The 22,831-nt window shown below is 26.2% G+C and overlaps 2 protein-coding genes across 2 annotated transcripts; one reads left to right on the forward strand and one right to left on the reverse strand.

Moving 5' to 3' along the window:
• Positions 1-9,022: 9,022 nt before the first annotated feature.
• Positions 9,023-11,205, reverse strand: LOC113556034 (transmembrane protein 70 homolog, mitochondrial). Its single transcript, XM_026960734.1, has 3 exons — positions 10,942-11,205; positions 10,526-10,876; positions 9,023-9,248 (listed from the first exon to the last, which is right to left on the reverse strand). Exons 1-3 carry the CDS (start codon positions 11,152-11,154, stop codon positions 9,036-9,038), a joined length of 777 nt encoding a protein of 258 aa, XP_026816535.1. The 5' UTR covers positions 11,155-11,205; the 3' UTR covers positions 9,023-9,035.
• A 2,899-nt stretch (positions 11,206-14,104) lies between these two features.
• Positions 14,105-18,245, forward strand: LOC113556033. The gene is made up of 2 exons (XM_026960733.1): positions 14,105-14,462; positions 15,962-18,245. Exon 2 carries the CDS (start codon positions 16,334-16,336, stop codon positions 18,065-18,067), a length of 1,734 nt encoding a protein of 577 aa, XP_026816534.1. The 5' UTR covers positions 14,105-14,462; positions 15,962-16,333; the 3' UTR covers positions 18,068-18,245.
• Positions 18,246-22,831: the final 4,586 nt, after the last annotated feature.

The following is a 22,831-nucleotide window of genomic DNA, read 5'->3' on the forward strand; positions in this document are numbered from 1 at the left end:
ACTCTAAAGTGGGTAAATAAAATTGTTTAGGAACAATTTCAAATGTTTTTATTCGTTTTCTAGTTTTAAATAATTAAAAATGTATAATATGTTTATAATTTTAGAACATATTTTAAGCCGTATTGAATTAGTCCATGATTTAAATCAGATGACTTAATGTACCGAGTTCAGTAGTTAGAGAATTGAATTATATAAATATATATGTACCTAGATACCGTATAAATATAGATCATAAAACCTATTGTATATATTAAAAACACATACCTAGTATATATACTAATGTGCAAAATGCAGCACCACATTTTTGATGAACGTCGAGTTCAAAAATAAAAAACGCCCGCAATATTATAATTAATACTCTGATGTCGGTGAAGTATGTTAATTTAACATTATAAATTTATATCCACTATTAAATTTTTATTGTATAACGTATTTACACGTGTGAGAACTTACGTGTTAGCTGTTTGTAATTAGTTACGTTAGCGTTATGTTAGTTAAACAATAAACGGTGCATTGGTATCGCTGGTATGTATGTTTTTTTTTATTTTACATGATTAATATTTTTATTTTTCTACTTCCTATATTTCTACTTATATGGTTGATACACGACCTTAGAGTTTAGACCAAACATGTTATAACTTTCCGTTAGGAATGTTGAAGAGTTTTGCATCACGGTAGAGTCACTTGATTTATGACTATAATATGGTCTCTTCTCCGGAATGAACTTAATTAGATGATATATAAATAAACATTATATCATATATCAAATGCACAGTGTATAATATATATATATTATATTATGTAAGCACTATATTCATAAATAATAATAAACATCAATCATATATATGATATTATGACAATTATATACCAATTACCAGATGTTACTAGACAAAATTATAACATTGTTACCTGGTATAATTAGGTATAATGACCATGTTGTTCACCATTTGATTTTTAAGTATATATTGTATAGATTGTTGGGTGAAGAGTAAAATATTTCAAGCTATACTTGTACAACATTATAAGACTTAAATGTTCAACCAATTTATGTAAAACGGTATACCTATTTACCCCCCTACCACTACTTATACGTTTTAGATATTTTTTCGTACAAATTTATTGATTTTAATTATACCTATACCTATAATTAATATCTATAAAAATATAAAATGTATATTTTAAATGTAAAAAAGTTGTTTAATCTTTGTACTTCATTTTTTTATGTTTGTGAACGACATGCAGACAATTAACTAATTGATTTTTATTTCTTTTAATTTTAATATATTTTTTTTATGTTAACAGCTTTATTATGAATACAGTTCTGATAATATATTTGTTTTAAATAAAAACATCAGACCCAATCAAACCAAAATACACTATATTATGTACATTAGTGCATTATACACACAGATACACTATACAGTACTACACAATTTACATAATAATATATGAATATATAGTCATGTATCATGGAATCAAAAAAATAATAAATATGCTACTATAATAATAATCAATTTAAATTTAGATAAGATACCTAAATTACTACCTTTCCATACAAATAAGGTTCCCTCATAAGAAAAATATTATTTTGATTAGATAATTTTTCAGCTCTTAAAAAACCTTCTTAAAAAACCGTTTATCCGTGTCATTTCACTGTGGTCAAATATAGACATGTATACATATTTCAATATTTTAACATATTTTTTAATCTCGAGAACCGTAATTCGCTATTTTTAAACGCCATAGTATGCTATATATATATTATATCATAATATTTACGAGTCTATGGCCCAACATTGTAAATCTTCGTATGTAAGATACGCGCTCAATGTAATTTATCAATCATTCAAACTTAAAAATAAGTGTACCTTTACATTATTATTATCTCATGCGTATAATAGATAATAGGTATAATATAATGGTAAACCAATTGTCCAGTATTATATAGACGTAAACGAAGACGTTGTAGTTTCCAGTTTATTACCAAACGGCAAACATGATATTATTATAAGATCGTCTATTGTATAATTTCGCAATTTCTGAACGATAGTCATCAACATTAATGTCCACCCATTTATAATTTACAACCAAGACTATATCGGACAGTATATACATAATACATATACGATATGTACATTAATACATTATACAGTATTATAAATTATATAAACACATTACACGTTGTGGACAAATACAGTTCAAACTAAATAATTGTTGAAATTGTATCTTATTTTAAAGTTTTTGCCGTGTACCAGTATAACAAACAAAATATATATGATAAGTAAATCAAAATTAACGCGCGGGTTTCCGTTTCTTTTTAAATATTTTTCAAGTAGGTAGTATACAGAACTTACTAATATAATAGGTACAAAGAATTCTATAAGTACGAAACATAATAAAAATATTTTTACTTCTATTTAAATATAATGATTTTAATGAATATGCATCCTGATGGATGAAAACGTTGAAGGAAACTACCTACGGCTTATTTTTACATTTTAAATTTCACGCGTTTTTTGTTTTGTGTTATAAAAACAACTTTTATTACTGCGTCGGTTGATGATAATATAGTCTAATACTGTAAACTATAATAATTGCTAAATTGTTTTGGAAGGTCTTATCTAAAAATTATTTTTATTATTTCGTCAAACCTAAAACTTTTGTCCTTATTATTCTATAGCTTGTTAAATAAAGTAAAAATATATTTCTGTGTATACCATGTGTCCATAAGATATAGAGTAAATACTAAGTAGGTACGTAATTATTTAATAATTTAAGACTCATACATTCACTATCGATTTATAATTCAGCGTTTAATCCTGTTATAATCCTTATAAAGACAACCTCATCGAATAGTAACTAAATAACTCGTTATAAAAGACACAAAAACTATTTTAACATTTTGAAATAATTAAAAACGCTGATCCGGTTTTATCTTTATAAAAAAAAGGTTCTTTATACATTACATGTATTGAGTGATTTTACTCTGAAAGTCTGAACTCGTGTTTAATATACTGTTTCAGACGCTTCAGTGATTATAGAAAATAAATATGTTTAACGAGGATATGCTTTTGCAATTTTGCCACTGAAAATGATCGGTACAACGAGATTTAGGAACCATGCTATAACCGATTGGTAATCATGTAAAAAAATACTAATTTAAACATTTAGTAAAAATTTAAATTATTTACGGTTATTTATTTTAGAATTACAATAAAATAAGAAAAACAACTTTGTTGAAAACTAGTTTTGTGTAAAAATTCAAGTTCTATACTAATTTTTTTAAAGTTTTTTTTAATTATTATTAAGAAAATTAAGTACTTTAAGTATACTATTAACTCATAAGTACCAACTAGATTCACTTTTCTACCAATAAGATATTAAAATTTAAAATCGAAGCATTTTCTTCATTATATAAAAAGTGTTTTCAAACTTTCAAAGTAATAAAAATTCATACGGTTTTAGAATAATATTCCCTCCTAATATTTGAAAATTAAATACAAGATTCCTTAGAAATTTTAAAAAGTTTAAAGAGTTTATTCCAAAAATATTTGTAATGAGTCTGAAGTTTAAACTATGATTAAATTAAATATTCACGAGTTCTCTAGTTTGGTAGAAATAAAGTCAAATTCTAGAAACTATCAGACCAATTCAAACAAAATTGTTCTAAATAATGATATAACAAATTTTAATTACAATTATAGTTTTTATAATTTAATATTATTATAAAGACAAGAAATAATGTTTTTTTTTTAAATATAATAAAAATTATTTTCTAGGGGAGGGACAAATGCCCCATCTTGCCCATTCATTCAATGAGTGTTTATGGTGTAATATAATATCTATACGATATAGGCAAAAGATCTAATCACCATATTATTGATTTTTTTCTATAAATCCTCTTTTCTCACACACAAAACAAATGTACATACCACTGTATGAATCGAATATATATTATCAAATCTATTATAACTGGGAGTCAATGTTTTTTCTTTCTAATAGGTAGGCCCCCCCTTTAAATAGTTATGTGTAGTTTTAAACCTAAAAATCGTAAATCTTACCCTGTAGGGTCATATATATTTATTAAACTCAACTATTTTATAGCCGTTCAGATTTTTTATCCACATCCCACGATTGAATAACCAGAATAACAATATATTATTGTTAGAGAAACAGTGAATATAAAATAAATTAATTATGGGTAGGCATATACGTCGTATAGAGTAAGACGGTACCTAATGCAGTATTTATGTTGTTATTGAATTGCAATATCAGGTAGATATTTATACATTATCCGTATACTCTAGCATTTTATAACGCGTTCCCTGCGATTTATGTATCGTTGCATTTGGTATTTGCAATTTAAAGTTCAATCACACGACGATAATAACATTGCTGCCTACGTCTTTTTCACGATACTTACATTCGAGTTAACCAAAACAATATTAATTATGCATACAAATATAAAATAATATATTTTACATTGGATAATAAATAATAATTAATAATAGTTTGGTCACGATTGTTTGACATTGTACTAATCACTATTTACTTCATAGTTCATACGTGTCGTTATGTCTTGCATTATTTTTTCGGTTGATATTTTTTAATAAGTTTAAATAGCTTTTTAATTTATTAAGAGTGTATCCATGGGTGATGCCGGTGACGGATGTATTTAGGATTTTTTCATAGAGGATAATTTTAAAAATTTTATTTTTTAGTGGTCTACGTTAACGTTCTAATAATTAGAGAAAAAGTAATATATTATAGAAACGTCAGAAACATCACTAACATTGTATTTTTTTTAAATAGTTTTCAATAACCTTATCTGTACATGATAGTTGATGATTATTTTTTCTTCGCGATGGCACGATATAACAAGGTCGACCCTTAAGCTAGGTACGTAATGAAAATTAGGTTTTTATCATTATTTGCAACGATTTACGTTACCAAAATAATTTTTTTAATCTTAAATTGTAATCATAAGGTATATTATTAGGTAATACTATTACAATATCTATATACTAATTACTGTAATATATATACCTATAAAAATTATCAAGTATGAAACAATTTCATAATCAGATGTTCACTGATTATCAATGTTATTCAATAATTTTATCACACGGACTTTCTATAGTTAGGTAGTAGTTATAGTATAAAAGTCTGTGTATTGTCACAAATCGAATAAATTAGTTAATATTAATAATTAATAAGTTACTATATTTTTTGTTATTTTAAGTAACTGATGAATCGTAGTTATGAAAATAAGACAAGAGGATCCATCTCCATACTCCCCAGCTCCTACATACGTATATATCGGAGTGGCCCATTTAACGTAAGACGCTAATTATTCTAGAAAACGCTAACGATTTTGAAAATTTATCTTGAGTAATTATTAATTTTAAATCATTAGAAAACAGTATTTTTTAGTTTTTGCAGTTTGATTTTTGGATGACAACATATATATTTTTAATTACATGTACCGAAATTGAATATTATTTTGAGTATTTCGATGTATAAAAATCAAATTTTGGACAAGTAGTTTATTATTAGTCATTTACTCATACTGATATTTATCATATTTAAATGGATAAGTGGACCAAAATTTTGTAAATCCCTTTACCGCTGCAGCAATTATACACACCGCTCATTAAAACTCTAAATACTGATAAATGATAACTTATAAAATATTGTCAATAATAGAGTGAAAACTTTTTAAAATTATACGGATAAGGAGTACATTTTTTCAGGAAAATTTGATTGTTAACAATTTAAAATAATGTAAAAATATATATTTTATAAGCGTTAATAATTTTTGAATTAAGAGTGTCTAATACGTTAAATTAATCAATTTGTCCATATTCTATAGTAATATTTTAAACTTTAGTGTATATATATATATTTATATATATATATATATAACAACTAACAAATAAATAATGATAAATAAAAATGTAGTCAACATATTCGAACTGTACTTTACCAACGTTTCATTATTGATCCTCGAGTTGATATATAGTTTGATAAAGATCAAATCTGGTTGTTTAATGAATGTATAAAGGGTTAAATGGATTAATATAGGTGAATACGAAAAAAAATTAAAATTAATTATTATTTAGATATCTACGTGTCACTTTGTGTAGGTTAACTTGTATAAATAATTACAATATACCTACGACGGTATTATTATAATAAAATAATTTATTTTATGCTTTCTAAGTAAGTAATAATTAATAACTGTATTCTGTAATTGGTTATTCGATTTGTTATCGTCAAATTTAATAGTTTATTTAATGATACATAGTACAATCATATTGTTCCTATATTTTGCCCATGTTATAAAGGTAACAATTATACAAGATTTATAATTTTGAATAAATTATACATATAAGAAGGTAATGTTTAGGTTGAAGACTGTACATTTTATTTTAATTAAACTTACCTATAATCGGGGTATAGCCGTTATAGGTATGGCCGTTTAGATTCGGGCGAATATCCGTTGACTTATATTGCTGTAGTAGTATAGTATACTATTGTGGTACTGTCGTAAGCAAAATCGCCGCAAGTCCCCCGAAAAATAAAAATGAAGTAAAAACAAATAATTAATCGTAAAATTCGGCTTGAGTAGACGAATATGACGTATGTTTGAAATTTTACTGAAAAGTATAATCAAATAACTAAAACGCCGTAAACCGTAGAACTATAGTACTTATAGTACTATAATTCTATTCCACTGTTCGTTTTCATTACAATTATTGTGATTATTAATTGTGTATCACTAAAATTAACACAAATATAAATTTAAAATTGTCAAATAAATTCTATTTTTGTGAGAATACTGAGAATCAAAGTTTGGAATTTTCAAAAACTAAATATTCAGAAATTTTATTTCAACCAATTATTTGACACATTATACTAGCTATAGCTATGATTTTTTTAAAGTCATACCTCTATTTAATTCTTAAATTAGGTATTTAAAAAAGGAAAAATAATTTGTGTATACGATGCACATTATATAACATTTTTTTAGATAGACCTAAGTTATAATTTATGAATATTTTTGTAATACAAAATAGTGTTTAGATAGGTACCTAAATACTTCAATCAGTTCAATGCATTGGTTAAAATTATATTTTGATAGCAGCTAAGAGGGCGTCACATCCATACGTGTTGTCTCCGTCTTATAAGTACGTAACATAGTAAACTTACGCTCAGCAGATAACGTTTAACTTCGTGAGTTTAAAAATTAGAATGAATCGACCTATTATGAAACTTGATGGTAAGAATATTTTCTGTGTTTGTATGTTGGTTTTTTACGATGTTTTAATTTTTTAACGAATTATACATATATAATATAGCATAAATTAAAAATGATCATAATTCACTTAAAAACAGAATAATTGTAAAAAGTCAACATAAAAACATAGATAATGTTCTAACCATCAAGTTTTATAATAGGTAAATTTTATCTAATTTTTTAAACTAACGGACCTAAACGTGATCTGCTGAGCAGCTGAGCGTAAATTTGCTGTTGCGCACTAGCTAGTAAGACGGAGACAAGACATGCGGGTGTGGCGTCCTCTTAATAGTAATAAATAATAATATTTAATAATTATTATTAAGAAAAAAAAACGAAAAAATTATAATTGTAAATGTACACAAGGACATTATTGCCAAAATACAAAAAAAATAATTATGTTAAAATTATTATGTGATAGGCGATAGCCATCATTATAGATCAAACATTCAATTTTGGATATATTTTTTTTTTTAACAGGTATAATATAAAATATACAATATTTTTTATTTATTATTACATATTATTTATACATTATATTATTTTTTTATACTTTTATATTTTAATTTGATGATTGATATAAAAGACAAGTGATAAACATTAATAAGTGATTTTTTGACACAATTGACCTTTTTTTTTATTTCCCTACAGGATGGTGCTATTAGAAGAAGAGATTTCATACATTTATTTTGCCACACATTTTTTTTTCTAGTGTTAAAGACTTTATTATATTATTTTTTTTATAAAATATAGTTTATTATTATATATTTATATAGCTAGCATTATTTTTTGGGAGACTACAAATCCTCTGGCACTATTATTCTAATTGCACTTATATGGGTATATTATACATGATATTAGAAATTAGAATATTAGATAATATGATACAAACAAATTATATTTTAGCATTAAAAATTAACATATAGTTTGAAAATGTAATATTCCAATACACACAGACTTGTATTATATTAAAATATAATACATAATAATGTATTTACCATAAAAACTATTTTTCAACAAATTCAAGTTGTGTACTATATTTTGCGTATTAAATAGAAAATTATGAATACTCAAGCAAAATTATAACTATAGAAGATAGAATAATAATCCATATAAAATATTTAAAAGTGATATTTTAGCAATTGTATACACAGAAATTATCCATGGGCGAGGGTATAATAAATGTGTATATATTATTTTTTAAACACCTATTGACCCCCTCCTCATTCCTATGTGTATGCCACTATATAGAAGCATAAAGTTGGCTTAGTTGTCCATAATCACCTCATCAATGTATTTATTATTTTTATATAACATGAATACATTTGATATTTAGGTGCAATATTTTGTATTTAATATTATAGTCTATAGATAGCCATAGGCCATAGGTTTGATGATTAATATTCCAATATTCTTTATGGTCAAAGTTGGCACATGAACATGTGTTTATCACCCACACATAATATGTCTTATATAGTCATTTTTATCCACCTACAACCAACAATGGTGGTCTTTTGAAGGTCATATAATACTAATAGTAACTTTAGTTTTGTATTTTTGGGTTTTAAGAAATTGCATTTAGTATTTATAAATTATAAGCTAATAAAATAAAATCATCAAAAAATGTTTGGAATAAAAGTCAAAATTATACACATAATAAGCATTTTAAATTGCATGTATTTACAAAACATATTCAATAAAATATTAAGAAACAACTATAAAGTATAATATTAATTTAACTTTTATTAGCAGCCTTAACTACAGGTTTTTTAAGAACATTATCTTCTTTATCAAATGTAAAAGGCTTATCATAACCTAATATACGTTGATAATGCATTACATCATCAAATGCTTGTGGATCTACGAATAGAGGGTATTTTTTTGCATAAAATGTGATAGTTAATTTCTGTGTCAAAGGCAATCTTACTTCAAATGGTTTAAATTGCACCTGAAATTAAAATAAATATTTTTAATTAAACATTTGCTTAAAATAAGAATACAGCTGTTTAATCAGTTTTATTGTAATAAATTAAACTAATATAACAAATACAATAGTAATTTTTACATTTTTTTCTTAATTAATCATGTTATACAGCGATTTTTTCCATTAGGGTACTAGTATAATAATGATCATTGACTAGTTAAAAAGATATTTTTTTAAACTTAACTAGTCTGTTATTTTTTTAATCAACTTAATAATTTAACTAACTAAATTATTCATTATTATAACTTGAGTTATTCTAATTAATTAAAAATATTCCGGGATTAAATTGAAACTAAATTGTTTACTACTACATAATTGCTTAAGTCACAATGCTAGTGTGTAAGTGATTTATAACATTTTTAACATTGACTTAACTTAAATAACTCAAGTTAATATAATTTTTTTAATTAATTGAAATAAATATCACTAAACATCTGTGTCAATAATTTAATCACAGTCAGTGGCGCAACTAGAAAACATTTTTGGGGGGTTACATTATTACAATATATATATACATAAGATAAGTACATAGGTTATTATACTAGGCCTCGGAGAAATTTCAGGAGGGGTAACAACCCCTTACCTCCCTACCTGGTTGTGCCATTGATCACAGTAAATATAGTTTTTAATGTCAAAAAAAAAAAGAAGATATTTTATTTTTTAATTACATAGATTTGTTTATTAAACAAAAAAATTTACATTAATAAAAATTAATTATTAATTTAAAAAATAATGTACTATTTATAGTTATACAAAATTTTAAAATAAAAAAATGAGAGGATGTCATGCACTGGTCAGAGAGAAAACAATTGATGCATTGATATTCTCATAAGAAAAACAGCTTATTTGTATACACATAAAAGTGTATTTCCCTAATACCTTAAAATTTATTATCAATAAATAATTTAAATTAAATTAACATTTTCATTGTAAATGATGCCAAATGGATTATCATCGTTCATAGATGCTGAATGACGACATTTGGCGTCATGTACCTTGATATTAAATTCACTATAATAATACAATGTATGATTAAATTATTGTTTTTTTCAGTTTTTTATTTAGTATACTAGAAGTATTAATTCTAGTACTTTTAAGTCGTTTATTGATATTTTAATTTTTTAAATCACAATTTTTTTAGCGTCACAACAAGTACCTATACTTAAATATGATACGCATGTTCGGATATTTATTTTCTACAAGGAAGTAGCCTTAAGCTAATATATATTACTAATACTTGCCTTCTTAGGTTTTAAGAAGAATGAAATAATTGTAGCATTGTACTCATCATTTTTTTTGTTATATTCAATTGATGTCACATATTTTCTTGTTACCATATGAATGAGTACTGGTGTAATGAATGTAAAAAATCCTGCAATGGTACATACACCAATAGTGGCTGCTAAGCTACTGCCCACTTCTGCAGCCTTTTGTATTACCATTGGTTGAATACATAGACCCACAGCACTGGTCATAAATGAAACAATTTTTAAATTACGGATTCGTGGACCCAATGTTCCAATATAAATGTTTTTCCATTCCGCATCATTAGACTGAATATTGATACTGTTAATCTTGGACTCGGTAGATGACTATAATCGGATAAGTACAAACATTAATATATTAATTGTAAAACTATATAATTGTCAGTACTTACATATTTGTGGAACACTGCAGCGGCTAAAGGGTTTTGAGTATTTATTTTGTTCAAACAACTTCTGAACTGTGAAATACGACAAGTACGAAATACGATTGACGAATACATGATTATACTATTTGGATAAAAAAAATAAAATAAAATACTTGTAACCGTTGGAATATTAGTAATTGACAAAAATTTATAATATAGATGTATTGTATTTAATATCATTAAATGTTAATACAAAATTTTTACAATTAATATATTGAAACAGAATAATAATGATATTGATATGATTTTTTTATCACAATACTACTAAATACATACAGATTATATACTAGAATAGAGATAAGGAATCGGAGACCGGGCGTCGTAATTCCTATTTCCTATACATATTATTTATTAATAATTATGATTTATGTTCGGTTCTACAAGTTTGAAATTTAAATGAAATTATCTTAAAAATCTAAAAATATTCTCTCTTAAAATTTGGTAAAAGTAGTTTTAAGTAGTAGAATAGTATTGGTTTATTGTAGTTAGAAAGACGTAGACAGTATAATATATTAATATTACATATATATTCACGTAATCCACGAATATTAAGATATTATATAATTTGTGACGTAAACTAAAATTAAAAATTACCAATATTTTTTTATTTTTATTATTTATTATATTTCAGTATTTAAGACAACTAAGACAAGTATTATTAACTCGGTTAACCATAAAAACGAGCCGATAATGAAATACAGTAAATGGCAGCGCCATCTAACGACAAAAGTAAGTGACAGTGGCAATGTTGTAGTTATAACCATGAACACTAGAGCATAGAGTATATATATCTCTAGGTTATAAGTGTTATAACATAATACAATGGTTTGCAAAAGGTCAGACATTTTCAACAAAAATGTACTAATCTTTTGTCAATTATACTGATTGACCTAATCATGCAATAATACCTTTAAAAGTTTATTTGAGCTTTGAGCTTATCTATTTGAAATCAATTAAGTCTAATTTTCAAAGTTTATTCTCCAACTCCTTTAAATTTGGTTTAAATAATTAAAGTTTATGAAATTTTAAATGTTGATTATTCGTCATTTAAATTATACATCTTAAAATAGTTTATTTCAATTAGACATTTTATTATATATTAAAGATTCAAATCAATTATCAAAGGATTAATCATATTATTAGACCTACTTCTCCGGTAGGCTTGATAAAAAGTAGGTACGTAAAAATAAACTTTCATTTTTGAAATAGGTAAAATTAAATAACAAAATTATTATTGTTTGAAAATAGATTCACATGAGCTTTTAAAAAGTAAACCTGGAATATCTGATTGGTTGGCATTGCCTTTAGGGTAATTATTTTCGGTTTTTTTAATAATGTAACTATTGATATCAAAATATATTATGATACAATATAATATTACAATAACAATTAAATTAACAGTTGATTCTTTGAGATGATTCAACGACCATAAGTGATCCAATAAGACTCGTTTGATTTATTGATCCACGATCCACGTGCATGTGTACTGTGTTTATTTGGGTAAACATCGCACGAATAACAATAGTCAATAATATAGTGTTTGCAAAAATTAATAGGTACATAAACACTAACATCTTAACTTCATAAAATTACCATTGTAGTCGAAGCCTTTTTTTCACCAAATAAAAAAACAAAATACTCATTCATAAAATATGATCTACACTTTATATATATATATATATATATATAATGTAAACGATTTATCATTGTGGATTAATCCCAAGAAGAAGCCGTTTTATCTTTTATGTGACCTACCTATTTCCCATGAATGCAAACGGGTTGTTGATTTCGGTGGGAGATAGTCAATAAAACCGTAATCAATGGTCTCGATACACCTCCGAGGAATTTCATAGTACTTAGGCGTCAAAATGTCATCCACCATAGCGCGGACCATAGCGTCCTCCTCTGTCCGTGACAAATGTACATTACTTATAGACGGTTAGAACAAAAGTATGGTAGCACTTACCATGTTGTACTTTGCTCAATTGTCGATATTGCACGGTTGGAATAAACCATTAGATAGTATTACATGATGTATAGACGATATATAATAGTTTTTAAATATTTAAGTGGTTACTGAACTGATCACAATAAAGCTTCTTGTATGCTGAAATGTTCATTATAAGTAACATGTTTTAATGTTTAATACCTACATGACTACACGAATAATAGAGATAATTTTATAGTTTTTATAATAGAGGCTATATAAGATTCTCTAGTCTTCATGGTTATTAATTAGGCATTTGAACATTTCCGTAAACAAATAGCACCTACGATTTTGTGGCATCAGATGGATAGTAAATTGCAATTAATAATATACTTCCACCAAAGTAAAAAAGTAATCCACAGAGCACAATGTAGAATATTAATGATGGTCGATGGATTATAGGACATTTAGTTATAACTTACAACTAAACCTCAGTAGCCAATAGCCATGGTACCATTATACCAACACCAAGGCATGACAAAATGTATTAACTATTTTGTCATGTACCAAGGTGTGTTCTTAAGAAACTGTCGACGGATAGAAAAATATAAAATATAAATATATCATATAACAGGGGTGGACAAACCGCGGATCGCGTAGTCGCATCATAGACTTTTGCGGCTTGTATCTTATCGTAACATCTTTACAAAAAAAATATTTAATATGGATTTATATATGACTTTTATTTTAGATTTTGGCCCTTCCATATTTATTAATTTATTTGGTGGCTCGCGAGTCTCTTCTCGCTGGCCATCCCTGTTATAAATAATCGTGGAACCTGAAACCTGCATACATTATTATCATCTAAATATCATATCAGGCGAGAATATTTATCTTTTTCCACTATTACCAAAAAACTAGTAAAGACAACAAAATACAAAACAAAACACCACGAAAAAAAAACACGCTATGACTATTTTACTGTGACGACAAGAAACTCATGGGCAATGTTCATGCTCGTGGGTTTCGAGATAGGTATATACCACGGTTTATTATATACTTATCTTAAACCGTGGTATATACTGTACTACTGTGTATTGTATTGTGTAACTTGTTGCCTTATCACTCTTTATACATTATGTCCTGCTATTCTGTGATACCACTATCACGATAACCGTACTGCTTGTTCGCGTATGGATTTTTTCATAGTTTTAGACTTTAGTTACTAGTTTACTACTTACTAGCATGACAAGATAGATGTTTTGTTATGATTACTACTTACTAGTTAGTAATCTGGGTTTAATATATTATTATGTTTGTTATTTGTCAGCTCACGTGTGTTCACCTTTATAGTGGATATTTATAAATTTTAGATTATGTTAATTGGTTATATCACGCTTTTTTTTACTGTAAAATGAAACACGTGAACACGTTATATTCTTATATTACACATTTTTAGATCCGGTATAAACAGTAATATTTATTAAACTTTTAAATGAATAATAGATAGAAAGTCAACATTGTTCCAAGTCACCAGGACTGATGGCATTCGTCAATTTCTGTACGTATACCTCATTCTATAATTGAAATTATGTAGTGCTATGATTATTTTATTGATATTAATTCAAAGTACCTACTGTGCTTATTATTTAATTTTAGAGTACACATAGGCAACTTCAAAATACATCTTTTAAATTTAAATAGAGTATTTCAATAAACTATTAGATTATGGGTATTCGTTTAGTATGTATGTGAATTATGTGTGACATACTGTACCGAAAAATTAAATAATAAATAAATATCATAAAATTAGGTTATTTTATTACCTATTACAGATTACATACATTAAGGTAGGTACACACGTAGAGGAAATCCTTGAGTACAAATCCTCAATGCCATTCCTCAAGGAAATGCCTCGCAGCCACACGCGCGGGAATTAATCGAGGATTTTATTTGTTTTGATGTTATTTTATTTTTTTTTTTTTAGTCATCGTACATACTACTCACCCTACAACAGTTTATTGTTTATCGCACTAATCCTCAAGGCAGACCGCAAGTGTGCTACCACACGAATAACTTTTAACTGTACAGTCCGGCCCGCGCAGTTTTTCCTTTTGAAATTTCGAAAAGGATTTTTGAACTGTGCGGGTCGACATGGGCCTCAAGGCTGACCCTCTACGTGTGTACCTACCTTTATCAGTCAATAAAATACCAGTATAAAAAAAATGTCATAAATTATTTTATCATAAATATTAAATTATATTTGGTAATACACTTATTGTAAATCACTTAAAAATTTAAAAAAATTGTATCTTGCCTGTTAATAGATTGGTACCATACTTTAATTAAATTATGTGGCAACATTTAAGCTGATGTCCAATGCATTTTTTGTAGGATTTTAGTTTTTAATACTCACCATGAACATGTGGTACATCTTATATTGCTGATTTCTCGAATTTCATCCGTAGCCAATCTTTTTTTCCTTAAGTGGTGTTTATATACTTTAATTTCAGAGGAGTTAAACAAATTTCTAATCTTAAATTCCAATAAATTAAAACCATAAATACCATCAAAATCAATGCCCATACCAACCATACATTTCAGGGGGGGGGGTTTGAACCCCTAAAATCCCTTTTTATATGCCACTGTAAATTAGTATTGTCATTTTGTGGTAATATTTTTGATAAGTCAAATACTGGATTATGTTTAGAAAAAAAAATATTCATTATTTCCAAATGTACCTAATAATAAATGTAATTATTTTTTCTTAAATAAATTTGATGAAATAATCTATTTTTTGTCTCACAAAAATGTTATCTGTTAGTTTCTGTTTTTTTAACTAAGTATTTGATAGTTTAATACTAAGTTTCTTGTGTAAGCTAAACTATTTAAGTATCTATGATTTGTATAACAACTTATACATTTATTTAGTCTTCAATTTTACATTATTATTTTTTTAAATTTACTTTAATATTGAATACTGTTATAATATATACACATAAACTGTAATTAATAAATCATAGCAAGTATATAATATAATTATTATAATTTATATTTTAGGTATGAAACAGTCAACAGTTGTCCTAAGATAACAAATAATTGAAAGTTACTAAGAGTAGGTTATACCTACTGAAGAATTAAAAGGTTGTTTTAAAGTATATTAGGGTATACAGAAGTCATATATTGTGAAGAATTTTATTGAAGATGTAATGGATTAGTGGATTACTTATATGTGACATTGTTACAATCAAATATCAATAAATACAATATCTAATACTAAATATATTTAAGTAACATGAATTAACTTAAAGTTTAATAGTATTTGATGTTTTTGTTTAAGAACGGAAAATAATAGTACAGGAAGAAATTATTAGAGAAAATAATTATTTCTAAATAAAAACTCTAAAAGAAAACTTAAATAATTCTAAAAACATGGGTGAAATATTAAAAAGTGATATAAATAAGATTAAGACTGAATTTTCAACGTTGTTACCTGCTAAAAACTCACAATCTGAAGAATTAGATTCAATAAATAGTAATCATATTAAACATATTCCAATTGTAAATAAACCTGTTCTAGGTGACGTATGGAATGTATATGTCTCAAATATAAATTCATTAAAATATTTTCATGTACAGAACATTGAAAAATATGAATATATTCAATCAATTAGTTCAGAATTAGAAAAATATATTTCAACATCAAATAAGCTTCCAAAAGTAGGAAATTTAATTGCCGCACGTGATTACAATGGTTTTTGGTATAGAGCTAAAGTTCAAAGCATAACTGAAATGGGACTTTATGTATGCTTTATTGATTATGGAATTTCTAATGTATTAATTACAGATTTTAAAGAACTACCAAAAGAATTTATCAGCGTAAAACCTATGGCTTATCGTTGTTATTTTAAAAGTGTATCAAATGAAGATGATAATCAATTATTTGCTTTAGATTTATTTGATTCAATTTATAAATTCTATAGTTCTTATCAAATAACTGCCACTTTTTTAAGCAATAATGATCCATATTTAGTTACATTATCACATAACGGAAATAATGTTTTTGATATTTTATACAATTTAGTTTGGGACGGTATTGTTCCTAACATATCTGAAGATCCAATAAATTTTGCAAAATTTAAAATGTTGAATGAAAAATTTCTAAATTCTAGGACGGCAGTTACCCGTATTGAACCTATTTTATCCATGAATCATTTTTATGTTGAAACCGAATTAAGTTATCAAATTGGCATAGCTATCAGGACTGAAATTGAAAATCAGACAAAATGGATCCCAGTGTTACATCCCGAAGAAGGTCAAATAGTAATTGCTAAAAGTATGAATGATTTAAAATTATATCGGGCAAGGGTTATAATGAAATATGATGATCGTGAAGAGTATAGATGTTTTTTAATCGATTGTATTAAATTTGAAAACTGTTTTGAATTATTTGAACCCAGTGATTATCTACTAACAGCACCTCCAGTTAAAATACACTGCTCTTTAAATTTATCAAAAAATGTTGGTAGTCACTTTCTTGAAAGCATGAATCTTGCTTTTATTAATGAAATAGCTGAATGCATTGATAAGTCAAAAATCATGTACATAAAAAAAATTGGCAATCCATGTGTAATAGACTTGGAGATTGATGACTTAAATGTTATTCAATTAATTAAACCTTATGAAGTGAGAATTATCCATGTTTTGAATTTTAATTCTTTCAAAGTCCGGTTGAATTCACTCGGAGCAAAAAAAATCCTAGATGTTCTAAACTCTACTAAAAAATTTATGATTGTTTCCAAACCAGAAATTTTCAAACTATATGTAGCTAAAATTCAAACACAATACAAGAGAGTAAAATACATGGGTGAACATGAATCAAGCTTTAAAGTAAAACTTATAGACGAAGAACATCAGAAGATAATAGTCAATGAATTATATGCACTTCCTAAATCAATAATAAATGTGAAAACTGCAGATTTGTATTGTTCTCTTGAATTAAATAAAATGTCTTATTCTAACAAATTGTTTGTTGAAATTTGTAATAATGGTAATACAAAATTTAAAATGGTTGTCATTAAAAGTAACCACTTACAGTCTCATATTGTTAAACTTTTTTTAGATTCAAAAGATATTACATCAATAATTTGTAATCCACCTACATAAGGATTTTCTTTTAAGTACAAATTTAGAAACATTGACCATTGTTATTGTGAAGTGAATTATAATATATACAACTATCTATTCTGTAATAGTTGCATATTATACCATATAATAATAATTATTGACTAGTGACTACCATATAGGTATTTTATTTAAATTAATCACTTAATACTTAGGTACGACATGGTTTTTAGATTTTTAAAATTGTCTTATCTTTTATAATATTGCGAATTTTATCTGTAAAATGTTTTTTTTTTTTAATGTTAATTGAACAATTGTTGTTATTATTATAAATATATTTTTACTTTATTAGATATTATTTATTTACTTAATTTAAATTGTAATTTTATCTCCAATTTATTCAATGAAGTGGGGTATTAAGTTTTTTTTCCATTGGAAAAATATTGAACTGTATTTCATTAATTTCAATAAACATTTTTCATCATCACGAATTAGGAAACTGATAAAAGGGACGATTTACATTGTAAAGTTACATAGAAACTTCACATGTGTTTGCTACAATAGAGTTCAAGGTGTGTGATTTTTCTAATGTGTTGATAGAGATAAGGGATGGCCAAATGAGAGTTTCTGTCACCAAGGATAAAGTTAGATATTTGAAAAGCCTTTGATGGGGCTGACCATGGGCATTACTAGGACTAGGATAGGGGCTAGAGTCCTAGAAAACCAAAGTTAAAAATAACTTGAAGGATAACTGAGGCTAAAAAGTGAAACCTTATAGGGGGCTAAATACAAATACAGGAGGGCTAAGCCCCAGTAGGGCCTAGACCCACCTAGTTACGCCAATAGGGCTGGCATGACCAGATCATTTCTCTTATCAGTGTATGCGCACCTGTCTCATTAATAACATCTCTCGACACTGAATCCGACTAACGGCAACTAGGCTTATTTTTGAACCAGAAAAGTCAGTGTCGTTTTTTTTTTTGGATTTACGTGTCCAGATTATTTTTTATTTGTATCGCCTCACCACATCACTACAATATATATATATATATACGTACTCTCAAGGGCGCCCATAAGAAAGTTTTCAATGGGGCAATGGGGGGATAAAATTTTAATTTATCAAACCATTTATAAAAAGGAATTACTATGAGATAGGAAGGGGTTTACAATTTAACATTATACATATCAAACTGAAAAATTATGAAATAAAAATTATTTAACTAATTAACCACGAAAGTAATTTATTGAATTTGTATTTAATAAATAACATAAATTAGACACCCAGGGCGTCATACGCCGTCACACCCACATGTGTTGTCTCTGTCTTACAAGTACGTAACATAGCAAATTTCAAGTTTCATAATAGGTTGATTCACTCTAATTTTTAAACTAACGGGGCTAAATGTGATTTGCTGAGCATAAATTTGCTATGTTACGTACTTGTAAGTGACAACACATCATGCGGGTGTTACGGTCTTTTAGAACATTAATTATATTTTTAAAATGTTAATTTACAAATAAAAATTGTAAATTTCTTTTTTAACACAAATTATATTTATTACTTGTTCTATATATATTCATTATTTTTATTATCAATTTTTCCCTATGTACGCTTATTATTTATTGTACATAATACATCAAGTCTATCTTCACTCATTGTAGATCAGTCTTTACTCTTCGTATTTTCGTAATGTACTGAATGATTGTTCTACAGTGCATGCCGTAGGTTAATTATTATCCATAGAATAAAAACGAAAAAGCGTGTTGTTATTTATAGCTGATAACCAGGTTTGCCACAGCCCACAGTAAATAAACCAATTTTTCATGAAAAAATTATAGATTTTCATAAATTAAATTCAATTTTTAAATTCTATCTATCTAAATAAATAGATTCTGATTAGAGTAAACAATTTTCCAACATTTTCCAAGAGGACATGTCCCCCCATATGGGCGCCTCTGAGTACTGCTACGAATCAGGTAAGGTGCATAATTATATTATAACATACTGTACTATATTATTATTATAATTTAGACGTAGATTCTGTATTCGGTGACCGGTGTAGGTACTTGCTTATATTTTAGAATACTTGACTTCAAGATTCTTCCGATGATCAGGAGAAAGGTGAGAGTGTTAAACTGAAATCAATACTTGGTAGGTGGTTTTGTTCTCCACTTCTTCGGTACTTTTAAGTGTAGGGAAAGATCCCCACAGACTTGATGGCTGATACCATCACCATAAAGGCTTGTGACCCTATACTATTTTACTATTATTTAATTTTATATTTCTTTTATTTCTATTTTTACGTTATTACAATGTATAACATCATAATATGTTTAAAGCGTCTTTGGTTCATTATTATGTATTTATGTTTAATCGCTTAATGCTCATTACTTTTTAGGAGTTCAGACTTAAGACCCCATTTTACTAGCTAAAATGCTAATATTTACTAATATTCAAAGAAACAATCTTTAAGTAGAAATTAATATTAAAAAAATGAATATCAACCACATTATAGTACAGGAGGAGTCGAGCATTCCTGTTGGCTGTTACATAGTAATTAGTCAGTTCAGTGGCGCTGTGGCGGTGTCAGGTCTTTTTTCTAGGGCAGACTAAAAGGAAGCCAACATATATTAGGGCAGGCACAGTCACATTAAAGTGACAAAAATGATGGGAGGGGGAGAATACTGGTGCCCGTAATCTGAATCAGAATCAGAATTTTCTAAAATTATATTTATTCTATGATAACCATACAATCTTTTCCGCGAACGGCACAAAATATAAAAGGCATGAAACGTAATTCATAGACAACCTACAGTTATGTTAGTGTAACTGTGCGTATGATATAGAAAAACAAACCCTGGCATTACACATTTAATTTCAAAACTATTTACGTACCTAATAATGTTTGAATATACAAATCCAAACTTGTGTATTAAATCAAGTTTTCAAGGTGGGCTCGTCTTTGGCGCCGCCACTGTAAGTTACTGTGATGTGTATTATGTATTTAAATTAAGATAAATCATTATACACGAAAAAATGATTTTAAGGGAAACGGTCTGTCAGATTATATTACTACGTAAATTTATGATATAATATTATAATGCTATTATAATATAGACATAGTAATTTATAGTGCTATTATTATATTATTTAGGTAGGTTGAATCAAATTTTGTGAAAACATTTCATTTATTATTTTATTAATATTAAATTATTATAGTAGATTAGTAATTTTTATATATAATATGTAATATTATACTTACTGTAAAAGCTGCTTATTAGGAACACTTTTGGACTAACACACTTGTTGTTACTTGTTTCAATGCCTCGATTGATTGTTTGATCAATGTTTTTTATACGGCCAGATCTCAGACATTTTGTTTTAATAAAGGGAATGTTTTAATATTATTTTTATTCCTAATAAGTGGCTTCTACTGTATTATTGGTATTACTTTAGAGTTTGAAATGTGAATAGGTTTATGGGTTTGTCGTTAGTAGTACCTATGAAGTGGCAACATAATACGGTTATTATAAATGTTTTGAAAAAGCAATTGTATATAATATGAGATACATAAAAATTAATAAATAATAATAAACGTAAATTTCAATTTCCTTTGAAAAATATTTTTGAATTATAACAAAATAACTAGATTTAAATTTTAAATTTAACCAATAAATTTATAAATAAATTCTACCCTGTGCATTACCAAGAAGAATTATTTTAAAATAAAGATTAAGTTTTCAACACTCATGTTACTGTGTTTTTATGAAGATGTATGTTTATCGAAAAAACAGACTAGCAACTCTGATGTACCTTTAATAGCCTATTCATAACGCCGCAAATAAAATTATTTTAGTTTTTTTTGTTTAATTCAAAATTATTATTCGTAAAAAATTAACTTACAATTGCTTAAATTGTCATTTCTATACCCATCATTTCAGTTAATTTTAAGTAATTTTGAACAAAGAAATTTTTCTAATTTTTTTATTTTGTTTTTATAAATAAGCATGAATTGACTATGGGTAAAAAAATTTATTTTTAATCAAAAATTTTAAGATATAATTAAGGTTCCACATAAGTGGTTCTCATAAGTCTAATGATATCAATAATATATATAAACACATTTTTTTTTTATAAATCTTGATAAAATTACTTAATTAATAATTATATAATAAATTCGATGACAATAAATACAATTTATAGTAGTAACGTAAATTTTAACTTATTATGTTAGTTACGTAATAAATTTATCAAAATTTTTAAAAACCTTGATATAGTTAATATAACATATATTTTATATTAAAATTAAATAATCGATAAAATACACCAGAGTGCTATCAAATCGAATGTTATTCGTTTGTATAATATTATATAATAGTACAGTGAAACCTTTATATAGTGGACAACCATGGACCATAGAGAATTAAAAAATATTCACTATAGGGAGACGCTATAGAGAATTGGTTAAGCATATACGATATTCATATTATACATACATTGAAATTGGTATATATCGAAATATTAATTTATTATTTATTGTATATATTATGTATAATATGAATGTAGTAAAAAGTGGGTATAAAAATGTTTAATGTTTATGTAAAATCTGTAATGATTTTTGTATACATTTTTCCGCTCTTCATAATGAATTTGCAAATTGGCTACCACTGATAATGCGATCTCATCTATTTTATTTTTAAAATATGTTTTTAAATTATTTATTGTTTTCCAAACTCCTTCAAACATTAAATTTTAATTAGATAAAATATAAAATATAAATATTATGTTTAATATTTAATATTAGT

This window comes from Rhopalosiphum maidis, chromosome 1 (assembly GCF_003676215.2).
Source record: "Rhopalosiphum maidis isolate BTI-1 chromosome 1, ASM367621v3, whole genome shotgun sequence".
Lineage (NCBI taxonomy): Eukaryota > Metazoa > Arthropoda > Insecta > Hemiptera > Aphididae > Rhopalosiphum > Rhopalosiphum maidis.

Excerpts from the sequence above, each read along its gene's own strand:
- LOC113556034 (XM_026960734.1), bottom strand. The coding sequence starts at position 11,154 with ATGATATTAAATACAATACATCTATATTATAAATTTTTGTCAATTACT. Across the intron at positions 10,877-10,941 it reads CTGCAGTGTTCCACAAATAT|TCATCTACCGAGTCCAAGAT; the intron begins GTAAGTACTGAC and ends ATCCGATTATAG. Across the intron at positions 9,249-10,525 it reads TCTTCTTAAAACCTAAGAAG|GTGCAATTTAAACCATTTGA; the intron begins GCAAGTATTAGT and ends TTTTAATTTCAG.
- LOC113556033 (XM_026960733.1), top strand. The coding sequence starts at position 16,334 with ATGGGTGAAATATTAAAAAGTGATATAAATAAGATTAAGACTGAATTT.